General features: G+C 40.7%; 1 protein-coding gene across 1 annotated transcript in view; it reads left to right on the forward strand.

Annotated features, from left to right (window-relative positions):
• The window catches only part of SETD7 (SET domain containing 7, histone lysine methyltransferase), a 65,219-nt gene that overhangs the window by 42,731 nt on the left and 9,008 nt on the right, over nucleotides 1-13,480 (forward strand). Inside the window, exons 6-7 of the mRNA XM_007941206.2 lie at nucleotides 6,824-6,905; nucleotides 10,696-10,813. Coding sequence (XP_007939397.2) covers nucleotides 6,824-6,905; nucleotides 10,696-10,813 — 200 coding nt within the window. The remainder of the gene's footprint in view (nucleotides 1-6,823; nucleotides 6,906-10,695; nucleotides 10,814-13,480) is intronic.

Here is a 13,480-nt window from a genome sequence, read left to right on the forward strand (position 1 = left end):
CTTCCTTCCGAGGAGTGGCTGGTGGGTTTGAACCGCCAGCCTTCTGGTGAGCAGTCAAGTGCCTTAGGCACTATGCTACCAGAGCTCTTTCTTCGTCCACTTTAACTGTTATATTAATCAGGTTTTGCTGTGTAGCAGACACCTCAACATCCCTGTGGTTTACAACAACAAACATAGGTCAGCTGATCGGCTGTACTTCAGCTGGTCTAGCCAGGGTTTGACTTGGCTCCCTGGAACTTGAGGTTTCTGGTGAGGACTGAATCTGCTCTTCATGTCTTAAATCTGAGTCCCATTCTGAATGGACAGGTGTTAACCTCCAGCATGAGTTTCTCATGGTGCTTCACTGATACGTTAGACATGAGCAAAGACCTCATGTTGGAGCTGAAACACTACCCCCTTTATTCACTTTGTATTGGCCAAAATAAGTCACCTTGCCAAGCTAACCATTGATGGAAAAGGATATAGTCACCATGCACTTTTGTGAGAGATACTGAAAAGTCACATGATAAAGGACATAGATACTTAATTCTAATACAAGGAAGGAGTAGAGAATTGAGAGCAGTAATTCCATCTTCTTGAATGAGTTATACCTGAAAAGTGAAAACACAGTTTAATGATATTAAAGACCCAAATTAAGGAGATCCTCCAGCTTGGCATAAATTGTAAAAGTGTCTCAGTCTGAACTGATTGGGAAAGATAAAATGCATACTGACATTACCTGCTCTCTTCAGAGCCCAGCATCTTGCATGGAGCACACATTTAATATGTGAACCAAATAGAATCCATATCGGGGGGGGCGGGGAATCTTGTTTCCTTTTAGAAGTGTAATACACTGTGTACACACACACACACAGACTCTGAGTATAGAATTATTTACTGTAGAGAATCTGAAAAATACAGAAAAAATATATAAAGAAATATCAAGATTTTGCATTTTGAATTGCACAGTGTAAGAAAGCTGTATGCATGTGTATTATAGATTGCATTTACATGATGCAATCTGTAATACACATTCCTCCAAGATGTAATGTATATTGGAATCCTAACCCCTATACCTGTGAATAAGGAGTGCTGGTGGTACAGTGGTTAAGTGCTTAGCTGCTAACTGAAAGGTCACCAGTCGAACCCATCAGCCCCTCCATGGCAAAAAGATGAAACAGTCTGCTTCTGTAAAGACTTACAGGCTTGGGAACACCATGAGGCAATTGTACTCTGTCCTAAAGGGTTGCTATGAGTTGGAAAGAACTCAGTGCAACAGGTTTGGTTTTTGGTTTTTATCATAGTAATATAAAAGGTTAATAACATTAGGAGAAATGTATTGGAAGCTCTTCTTTTCTATTGTTGTTGTTGTTGTTATGTGTTGTCGAGTCCTCACTGACTCATAGCGACCCTATGTACAACAGAACGAAACACTGCCTGGTCCTGTGCCAGCCTCATGATCCCTACTATACTTGAGCCCATCGCGGCAGCCACTGTGTCAGTCCATCTTGTTGAGGGCCTTCCCCTTTATCATTGACCCTCCACTTTACCAAGCATGACATCCTTCTCCACAGAATGGTCCCTTCTGACAACATGACTAAAGGAGGTGAGACGAAGTCTGGCCATTCTCACTTCCAAGGAGCATTCCAGCTACACTTCTTCTCCTTTTCTGTATATTTAAATTATTCCAAAATGTAAACAGCTATTTTAAAAAATGAAGCAGTGGTCTTTAAATTTCAAATTCTATTGTGTATGCTCTTCACATGTGTTCTAGAAGAGACAGTGTTGCAGTGTTTCAAAATGAGGAGACTTGGGGCAGGGGAAACAGATAGGGGAGGATACCAATTGGTGTTACAAGTTTAAAAACTTCAGAAATAGTCACATTTTTAGTGCAGAAAGCCTTCAACCTAAGGGTCACCTAATTTGAGTTGCAGTACTAACCTTTACTGGATTATGGCCTTTGGTAAAGTTATTTATCTTTTCAGAACCTGTTTCTTCATCTATAAAATGGGAATATTTGCATTTCCACCCTGTCATGTAGGATTGCTCACAGTCGACTCAACAGCATACAACAACCCGTAAAACACCATCATGAAAGTTACTGTTATTATATTGTTCTTGTATAAATAACAGACTTTGAAAAGTGAGAGTGGTAATTCTACAATGCAGGGGATGATTATTTTTCTTAGGACTCCTGGTGGCAAACTGATAGACACCCTTTCCAAAGTAACTTAAGGCAAAAAAAAAAAAAAAGCAAGATGAAGGGAATTTATTGATAAGATTCTGACAGGTCTCAGGTATCTTAAGAGAAAAACAGAACAGTTGTCATCAACTTGACTTCGTCGTGGTAACCCCATGAATGCCAGCGTAGAAAATGTGCTCCATAGAGTTTTCAGTGGCTCATTTTTCAGAACTGGATCACCAGACCTTTCTTCTGAGGTGCCTGTGGGTAGACTAACCTTCCACTTAGCAGCCTAGTGTGTTAACTATGAAATGTTTATCCCACCCAAGGACTCCATTTTAAGGAAATGTTGAACAATTTGGGCCTTAAGATGGTCAGAACCATGGTTGCTTTGGATAACACAGAAGAACCACGCATAGATCTTTACTCTGGTGTTTTGCCATGTTTGTGTCTCCCCTCCACTACCTCTTTCAGTTACAGCTGTTCAACTGCTAGCTGCCCAATAAATTGGGTTTTACAGACTATAGTTAGTTTTTGTTAGTGTCCTAGAGTTAGCAGAACAGAGTATGAAAATATGGGTAGCTTAAAATAGCAGAAATTTATATTCTACAGTTCTGGAGGCCGTAAGGCCAAAATCAAGGTGTTGGCAGAGCTGTGCTTCCTCTGAGGGATCTTGGGAAGAATTCTTCCTTGCCTCTTCTAGTTTCTGTTAACCGCTGGCAGTCTTTAGTGTCTGTGGCTTGTAGCTCTATATCACTCGAGTCTCTGCCTCCATCTTCACATGGCCTTCTTACCTATGTGCACCTCTGTGTGTCCTCTCCTCAGTCATGCAAGATTACAGCACTCTGTAATCCAGCATGAACTCATCTTAACTTGATTATATCTGCAAAGTGTCTATTTCCAAGTAAGGTCTCATTCACAGGTATTGAGGGTTAGGATTTAAACACATCTTTTTGGAGGACACAGTTCAACCCACTACACAGGGTCATGTGACCATCTGGTCCAGTGGTTGGGGAAGGAATACAACACAAACATCTCACATGAAGTACTCCATGACCTGTCCCCTCACTGACCTCTTCTCCTAACACAATCTTTTTCTGTGAAAGTGAAAAACTATGTTTTTCACTTAATTCATGCTACTTTTTCTGTGCCTCTGGTTAGAATTTATTCTCACCTCATCTTTTTACCCCTCCACATATAAATTCCTTTCCCTGGCTAATTCCTACTCTGTCTTTAAGGCTTGATTCATCTCTTACAATTAATGTTTGTTGAATGAATGAATGAATTCTAGATAAAGGGTATGGCATAAGCTATAACAGAAAGGAAGAAAAGTAACAGGACACATTATGTTTGCCTGACGCATAGCCAGTTGCCATGGAGTCAGCTCTGAGGCATGGAGACACCATGGGTGTCAGAGTCGAACTGTGCTCTGGGGAGATTTCACTGGATGATTTTTCAGAAGTGGATCACCAGGACTTTCTGCTGAGGCACCTCTGGCTGGACTCGAACCTCTAGTAGCTGGTTTTTCAGCAGTAGATTACCAGGCCTTTTTAATGAGGAGCCTCTGGGTGGATTTGGATTTCTAACCTTTCAATTAGCAGTTCAACACATTAACTATTTGTACCACCCAGGGGCTCCTGGAGCATAGGCCCTGACTAAGGGTGTAGAGAAAGGGAGAGCGTGCATTGGAGAAGATGCTGTACACTCCCTGAAAGCAGGAACACATGTTATTCCTATTTGTATCCCCTAACATAATGCTTTACATGTTGTTGGCACTTAGTACATTTGTGATGCAACTGTTAGCCTACAGAAGGAGATGGACATTCATAGAGTAACTTCCTTACACTAGAACAGGTATTCCACAGAAAAGTTTGATCAATAAAAGTGTGGGATTTTTTTTTCTCTTTTTAAACTTTAATGGATTGTGTTTGCTCTCAATCCAGAATTGATTTGTTCTCAGATGAATTCCTCATCTTTTTCCTATTCTGCTTTTATTGTCGGGAACTTCTTCCCCTTGTAGGCTGATTTTCCCAGGTTTCTGTGGCATTTGGCTTTTGGCTGGGTTGGCCCAAGGGAGGCTATGGTGATTGGTTGCATTTATGTGGCCTTTCTAGCCATGGTCTTGTAATGACCACCAAATGATTGGGTGGAACTATGCAAATAAGGTGCATGGAACTCTCATCGGGTTGTTGTTGTTGTTGTTGTTATGTGCCATCGAGTCAGACCCGATTCATAGTGACCTCTCCTTGGGTTTCCAAGGCAGCATCACTATGGAAGTAAATTGCCCTATCTTCCTTCCGAGGAGTGGCTGGTGGGTTAGGACAATGCAAATAAGGTATATGGAATCCTAACAATGGGATTGGTCAGTTTTGCCATCCCACTAGGCTTAACATGAGCCATCCTGGGGGTGGAAAAGGGAAGACCTCACAACAACCAAGAAGAGCCAGGAGCAGAGCATATCCTTTGGACTTGGGATCCCCATTCTGAGAACCTCCTAGCTGAGCAGACAGAAAGAGTTGTAACATCAGAGATGGCAAGAGACAGCAAGAAGCGGCAGCAGCAGAGACAGCAGAACTGGAAAGCTGACAAAGCACTGGGCTACCTGGTCCACAGAGTGAGAAAGCTAAGGGCCTTCAGGCAGGAGACTTGCTGGCAGAGTGGAGTGCCTCTGGACACTTATTGCAGAATTAAAGAGCTTTGTAACATATGTCCCAGCAGAGCAGAGGACAAGGGGCCACAAAGCTGAGAGGCCAAGGGCCAGAGGAAAGTTGTGCCTGTGGGCACAACTGAGGAAAACTATCCTGACCAAAGTTGTTTCTGATCCCGATTTGTAACCTCTTACTTTCCTAATAAACCTGATAATTTGGAGTATTGTTTATGAGTTGTGTGGTCATTGCAATGAATTATCAAACCCAGATGAAAAGTAGTGTGCTATGGGAGGGATGGTTGGTGTCAGTATGGGTGAAAACAGAGGGTAGAAGCATGTCTGAACTTAACTTCATAGGAATCAGCCTTGGGCTGTTAATCTTGATTCTTCTTCTCCCTTGTGAAGTTAGAGGAGGTCAGATACCCCCCATGGTATTTTTACAGAGGTGCTAGAGGGGAATAGAAGGAAGAAATCAGAGAGAAGCTCCATCTGCATCCAGCAACATCTCCAATAGTGGCCTGTGTCCTCCAGTTTCCATCTCCCACCAGGATGGCCCACCTGGAGGGTTCTAGCTTCCACCAGGTTACTCCAGCCCTTGAGATCCAGTGACACCAAACCTAAATCAAACCCACTACTTGTCAAGGCAATTCTAACTCATAATGACCCTATAGGACACAATAGAACTGCCCCATAGGGTTTCCAAGGCTGTAAATCTTTACAGAAGCAGACTACCACTTTTTTCTCCCATGGAGTGGCTGGTGGGTTTGAACCACTGACCTTTCAGTTAGCACTGAGTGCTTTAAGCATTGCATCACAGGACTCCTTCCAGTGATACCACCCTCTCCTTTGTGCCTCTGGCTGAGGGATGGGCAGAGGCTCCTGGCTCTTGCTAATTAGTGCCTTGGCTCCTCACTTCACCGTTTGCTTCTCAGCTTTTCCCTTCCTTTGTACATCTAATTCCCTGAATTAAATTCCTTCTGTTCAAAATACACAAATGGTTTTGTATGCTGGTTAGAGGCTGACTGGTTTGGTTTGACAAAGAACTAGAAAGACTAGAACTGTTCATCCATTTGTAACCACTAAGGAATTGCCTAATGGAATTATTAGTGATATCCTAGGCTAAAATAATTTTCCCTCCAGTTCTAAAACTTGTTTCTTTATCTTGCAAGTCTTCAGAGGCATTGCATGTCTTCATTGTGGTCACTGGGGTTCTTGTGTTGTGTGAGTATTCTCAAAGGCTAATCATGTGCAGAAACTAATGTTAGTTCTAAGATGGTGTATACCTTAGTCTCGAATTAATTGGCTTTTGGTACACCTTAATATAATATAAGATGACTTTGTTAATGCTTTACGAAAAGCAGCTCCATGCTCCTTAATTCTGGGGATGCTGAAAGTTTGTTTTTAGTGAAAGAAGCAACTACCAGGGCTTGGTTGTTGTATTCTACAGACTGTCTGGTATGAAGGAAACCACAATACCATTTAAGAGTCCATTGCCCATAGGGAAGAGGTGACTGTCAGGAGGAAGTGGGAGGGGAGCTGTTGCATTGTGGTGAATTGTGGTCAATGTCATGAGACGAAGTGTATGTGAACTGCTGTATGCAAAGTGAATATGCTCTGTAAATTTTCACCCAAATCACAATAAAAAATTAATAAAAAAAAAAGTCATTGCCCAATCTGATCTGACCAGAGACATCTCAAAATATCATCACAAAGCATTTTCCTGATTACAAATTTTAATTATACCAACATGTTTTCAATCATTTGAATAAAGAAAATTCCAGAACACATAGAAATTTTAAGAGCTACATCTGATAGTTGTTCATTAAGACCTGAAATAAAACTTAAGAGCAAATCTAAAAGCTACCCTTTATGTTGAAGAATTTCATTCTAGTTGGTATAACTTGAATAACATTTTGAATTATTTAACACCCTCTTGTCTCATAGAGGGAGGAATGTTTTCAATGTTCCGTCCTAACTCTAACCGTACTGATATTTTTTGTTTGTTTGTTTCTTAGGTTCTGTGTACCATTTCGATAAGTCAACTTCATCTTGCATTTCTACCAATGCTCTTCTTCCAGATCCTTATGAATCAGAGAGGTATTTTTATCTCTTGTGGTTTTAATTACACTGTTAATCTGAGGTTAAATAACCATGGTGGAGGCAACCTTTGTGGCTTTTTGCTCAGGCCAGAGTCATGGTCAAACGAAGCTCTTCATTGAAATATCCTTTTTCTCTGAGAATCCTCCAAATCAATATTCATATATTCTGAAGAAGAATGTACTATTCTCTCTGTGCTAGGGGAAAAAGGACCCTAGATTCAAACATATTCAATAACAACCCTTTTATTAAGCCTTAAACGAGACAAAGACAAAGCAAATATAATCATCCAGATGAGGGGAACCAGCATTCACACAGTAGAGGCCAAGGAGTCCACCAACTCACAGTCATGGAGTTCATTATATATGCTAGAGAACAAAGGAAATCATTACAAGATCATGATTGGTGGCAAGTCAATCCATCACTGTCACAGTCCCTGCAAGATTACAAAAATGGGGAAAGGACAATGATTGGGATACATATGTAATTGCAGATTTAAAAAGGTTAGATTGGTTCTGGGGTGTCTACGTGGTGGTCAGGGTATGACTCATGATCATGATGCCCTGAGTCATAGTTACTGGGATGCCAACTTTCTATTTAAATTAAATACCAATCCTAACCCAGTGCCATTGAGTCAATTCTGACTCTTAGTGAGTACTGTTGTGTTGTCAAGGCTTTAAATCTTTATGGAAGCAGATTGCCTCATCTTTCTTCCGCAGTGTGGCTTAGTGGGTTCAAACCACCAACCTTTTGGTTAGCAGCCAAATGCCTTAACCACTATACTACCAAAAAACCAAACCCAAACTCACTGCCATCAAGTTGATTACTATTCATAGTGACCCCCTTTGGGTTTCCAAGGCAGTAAATCTTTGTGGAAGTAGATTGCCTAGTCTTCCTTCCACGGAGTGGTTGATGGGTTTGAACTGCCAATCTTCTGGTTAGCAGTCAAATGCTGAAGGCATTACGCCACCAGAGCTCCTTTTGTATTAGCAAAGCTCCTTTAAATTAGATAACATGTGGCTAAAACTCACTGCCCTTGAGTCAGATCCGATTCATAGCAACTCCTCCTTGGGTTTCTGAAGTAAATCACTAAGGATACACCCAGGCAAGTTACCTATTTCTTTTTATAACCACCCCTCCTTGGCCTTGCCTTGACTTGTCTAAGTATAACCACATTACTGGTTCATTGGTCAGCAGGCAATGTGAAAATAACATAAAGAACTGAAATGGTAACTGAACTCATGTCAAGACTCAAAATGGAGTCAGCAAGACCGCAGCTTTCCACAAAGTACTTTAGAGTTTAAGCTGTAATGCTTAATATAGAATTTGTCCCTGTGAGGAAAGTTTCTCCATCTATTAGCATACATCAGCCCATGTGCCCATCCCTGACTGAAAACCCTGTAGAAAGAGTTTTTGGGCCAAGCAACCAACTATGCCTGCTTAAGTGTCCCCTTTCTTGGGACCCAAGTACCACAATTTGTATGGAAGCCACATGCTGGCCTGAAGGGGTGCATTTCATACTCCTATTCCTAGGCATAGACCAGAACACTTATTTTTTATTTATTTAAATTGTGGTAAATATATAAGTAACGAAACATTTGCCATTTCTATAGTCTTCACATGTAAAATTCAGTGACATTAAATATGTTCTTCATGTTTTTCAAACATCACCAGTAACTGTTCCTGAATTCCAATTTCTGATTCTATAAGCTCACTCACAAAGTATCAAATCATATCCTATTTCATCTCTATTCTGTGAGGATAGCTAAATTCTGGTCCTGGATTCTTAGTGTGCATTTCTTTGGTACTTTCCCTGGGAATCTTAACTCCCTAGCAACTGGCCTGTTTATGAATAAGGGTGTCATCCTGACTTGGTTTTCTCTTTGCCTCACTCTTTAGCTCTGGTAGCATAGTGCCTAAGGCATTTGACTGCTAACCAGAAAGGCTGGCAGTTCAAACTCACCAGCCACTCCTTGGAAGGAAGATTGGGTGATCTACTTCCATAGTGATACCGCCTCAGAAATCCAAGGAGGGGTCGCTGTGAGTTGGTTCTGACTTGATGGTAGTGAGGGTTTTTTCCCCCTCACTCTTTGTAAGCATGGCTTATCTCCCACTCAGTTTCCGCTCCATCTGAAAAACAGGCCTCTTTCCCCAGATCGTGGTGTTTGACACAATGAACAGCCTCTTTCTTGACAAAAAGCTGAGGCCTATTTACAAAAGGGTTTGGTCTCTTGTTTTCCCCAAACACAATCGCATCATACCCTATGAATTAGTCTTTGTGATGTTGTGATTCTGCTGCATAATAATACCCTCAAAACCACAAAAGCAAAAACATTTTCTTTCACACTCCTGTTTCTGTAGGTTGGCTGAGGCTTGGCCATTTTGGCTAGGCTCAGCTGGACTAGGCTGGACTCTAGGTTTCAAGATGGGTTCAGGTCTGTATTATACATGGAGCTCTGGTGGCGTAGTGGGTAAGACATTTTGCTGCTAACCAGAAGGTTGGCGGTTCAAACCCACCAGCTGCTCCACAGGAGGAAGATGAGGCAGTCTCCTTCTGTAAAAGATTTACAGCCTTGGAAATCCAATGGGGGTTGCTATGAGTCAGCATTGACTCAATGGCAGTGGGTTTGGTTTTTGGTTTTCCTTGTAAGAAGCCTAAAGGAGCAATAGCTTCCTGGGCATCTTCTCATGGAGATGAATAGAAACTCTGAAGAAGACTGGCAGGAACTTACCATGCTTAACATTTGAAACCTAGCATACAGACATTTCTGCTCATATTCCATTAGCAAAGCAGATCATATGCCCAAGTCCAAAGTCAGTAGAAAAAGGATGTATCTTCCACCCACTCTAAGAGGAAGTACCATAAAGTCACATGCAAAGTGGCAAGATGTATAATTCTATCAGAATGAGGATAGCTTGAAAACTATACATCTACCAATCTACAACATAAGCATAAGATCCATATAAAGAAATTGCTGATGTCCAGTTTCAGATGTGCCCACAGAAATGAAATTATTGTTGATGAAGTATCTATTCTCATATTAAATCTAGTTCCATAATCACCAGTGCTTCTTTCTCTTCTTATAAACCAGTGGTTGGCAAAATTTTTCCAAATGGGCCAGAGAGTAAATATTTTAGTCTTTACAAGCCATATGGTCTCTGTTGCAAGTACTCAATGTTGTAGTGGGAAAACATTCTTAGACAATATTTTCCAAAAATGGGCAGCAGGAAGATTTGGCCCTTGAGCAAAAGTTAGCCGACCTCTGTTGTAAACTCTTTTCTTGGGAAGTGCTTATAATTGGATATATTTTATTAACTCTGCTTGTTACTCTTTCATGTAAAGGATTCATCTTGGGGCTTAACTAAAATAATGTTCCATTCTTTAAGCATTGACAAACATAGGTACTGTTTTAATTACCCTTGGAAAGTGTTTTTGTTGTCCCTGCTGGACTAGAAATTATCATCTACTAAAAATATAAAATTTTACTAGAAGAACCCTTATAGCAAGATATAGCTTTATAATATATGGTAGCAATAATCCTCTTATTATAGCAAGTAAATTTTAAATACCACTGCTAAAAGAGACATACTACTCTTTCTTTAATTTGCAGCACCAAAAGATTTTTCTTTGCCAACTGCTGCCAACATTTTCCCTCCTCTCTTCCTGTCTCATTATTGTCAACTGACATTTTGAATTCAGTAGCCATAATAATATTTTAGGGGTTGATTTAGGAAATAGCATGTCAAAATTTATTAAAAAGTCATTGTTGTACTTTTCTTTTCTATTTAGGGTTTATGTTGCTGAATCTCTAATTTCCAGTGCTGGAGAAGGACTGTTTTCAAAGGTAGCTGTGGGACCTAATACTGTTATGTCTTTTTATAATGGGGTCCGAATTACACACCAAGAGGTGAGTGGGATAGAAATGGACAACTAACTTGATTGGTTAAAGGGCTTTGTTTCAGACACCCTTGATTTTCTCATTAGTCCTTTGCTTTAAAATTTATAAGAATTATGGAGGAACAACTATATTGGCTTTTTGTAAAATTGATTAAATTATTTCCTCCTCTTTATTTTGAGCCTTAATATGATTTTTTTTTTAAGTTTTACAACTATTTTAGAGAAAGTAGGATGGTGTCATCAATGAGACAGTAATTCATTGCACACAATATCTGAAGATTTGAGATCCAGTTGGACTTTAAGTAATTAATGTTTGATTTTGGGTAGGGTGCTTTGTAGGAAGGCCCCTATTTTTGTTTGTGCAAAAATCATTGCACTGATAAAGGAACAAGATGGGAAAATCCCACCGTTATTGCTAACTGCCTGGTAAGGATCAGCATGGATCCAATTCCCACCTGGAAATATGTTCAGTCTTTGCCTTTCCACATCTCTGTCAACCCCATCACCAGCCAATCACATGGCACTCTCTCTCTCTCTTTCTCTCTGATCCTAACACCTAGAGTTAGGTCAGACCTTGCAGGTTAGAAGGACTCTGGCCTTCTCATTGGCCACCTGTACAGCTATTCTCTGTCCCCTGCCACCCAGAGCTAAGTCTCACTAGTTAGGCCAACCTCTGCTGGCTCACTGCCCTTTGTTGTCTTGCTAATTCTCTAGAATGGCTCACAGAACTCATACATTACCATACTAAAAGAAAAACCAAACTCACTGCCATGGAGTGACATGAAACCCTTTGAGTTTCAAGGTGGTAAATCTTTACGGAAATAGATGTCCAGTCTTTCTTCTGTGGAGTGGCTGGTGGCTTTGAACCACCAACCTTCTGGTTAGCAATCAGTTGCCTTAGGCATTACACCACCAGCGCCCTTTACTGCTACCCATTTATTATAACCAAAAAGGATACAAATGAAGAGATGCCTCAGGCAAGGTTTGGTAGGGGTGCCTGCATGAAGCCTCCATTATCCCTCTTACATACATTGATGTTCTGGCTAATACAAGAAGCCCATCGAACTTCCAAGTTTAGGGCTTTCATTGCCTTTATTATTGCATAGTCATGACTAGGACCTCATTGCATAGTCATGGCTGATTGAAACACTGAATTTGCATGATTGAATTATGCCCCTTTCTCTTCCTGAGGTTGATTGCCCAGTGAGCTCTGTGGAGTCCCCACTCACCTGCACACATTCTCAGGGGCTGTCCACAGATTTTACGTAATAAAGGCACCTCAATTGCTAGGGAAATCCAAGAGCTGTTTTCAGGAAACCAAAGACAAAGGCCAAATCTAGTATCACAGTCATACGACAGCCTCTTGTGAAGAAGAGTTCCATTTCCAAATAAAATAAAAAGCTAAAGAGTTGTGTCAAAAAGCAAACTGGAATTTCTGTTAAAATTAAAGCAGAGTTTTTATTGAAGGCATAGTACAATCTAGATTGGGCAGTGCTTCCTGAGGATTCATGACAGTATTCCCACGAGAGGAAATGTTCACAGACTTTAAATACAGAAAATCCAGGAACTTACAAGGAAAAAATTCTGAGTGATTGGCATTTACAAAACCATGCTTTAACAAACACTAGCCAAGGCAAGATCCATTAAACATTGTTTTACTAATCATAAAAGTTTGAGTTATTTAACAACTTTTGATGTATGGATCTTTCAAAAACCAGCCTATGTGTGTGTTCTTCCTGGGAGCAAGCTGTGAGAGGAAGGGGGAAGGAGGGGACCCTGCAAGCTTCCTGAAGTATGCTGGCTAGCTGACTTTTGAGAGCTCAGAATACATAGCAATAATGGAGTCTGGCCTGCATCTTTGGCAGAAACCTCTCGTTATGCCAAGCACCTCACTCATTTGAAATCTTTCACAATTAAATCAACTCTTGCCTTTAAGATACCATCTTTGATATATTTCCAAGATTTTATATAGGTTTTTGTTTTTGATCCTTCATTTCACAATTAATTTCTCTAAGTGTCTGCTTTGAGAGCTCTGGTAGCATAGTGCCTACGGCATTTGACTAACCAGAAGGCTGGCGGTTCAAACCCATCAGCCACTCCTAAGATGGAAGGTTGGGCAATCTACTTCCGTAGTGATACTGCCTCAGAAACCCAAGGAGGGGTCACTATGAGTCAGGTCCGACTCGATGGTGCACAACAACAACAACAACAACAAATGTCTGCTTAAGGGCAAAGGTTTGATACTTTTAGCTCAGAGAGTGATTTTCATCTTGGTCTCACTTGTATTAAATATCCGGGACTTAAGTTTGTTGCTCAGAAGGAAGACCGGGCAATCCACTTCTGTAGAAATACCGTCTCGGAAACTCAAGGTTTTTGGTTTTTTGGTAAGTTTATCGCTAATATCCCACATTCTTGTTTTTACTTTTTCGCTTATTTCTGTGAAACGATAAGTAAGGTTATTTCATATTCAAAGAAGATGTTCAAGCAAAAGATGGCAGTATACTCACACTGAGCTGTGGTCTGGCAGACAGTGGCCCCACATGATGGCCCTGGACTTCTCTGTCAGCAATATATGAATGTCCAAGAAATTCAGCATATGAAAGGTAGCTTCAGTATATTGATATATAATTTATTCATTCAACCAACATTTTGCAGATGAGGAAACTGAATCCCAGAG

The sequence above is a fragment of the Orycteropus afer genome, unplaced genomic scaffold (genome assembly GCF_000298275.1).
Source record: "Orycteropus afer afer isolate SDZICR_OR568_19922 unplaced genomic scaffold, OryAfe1.0 scaffold00076, whole genome shotgun sequence".
Lineage (NCBI taxonomy): Eukaryota > Metazoa > Chordata > Mammalia > Tubulidentata > Orycteropodidae > Orycteropus > Orycteropus afer.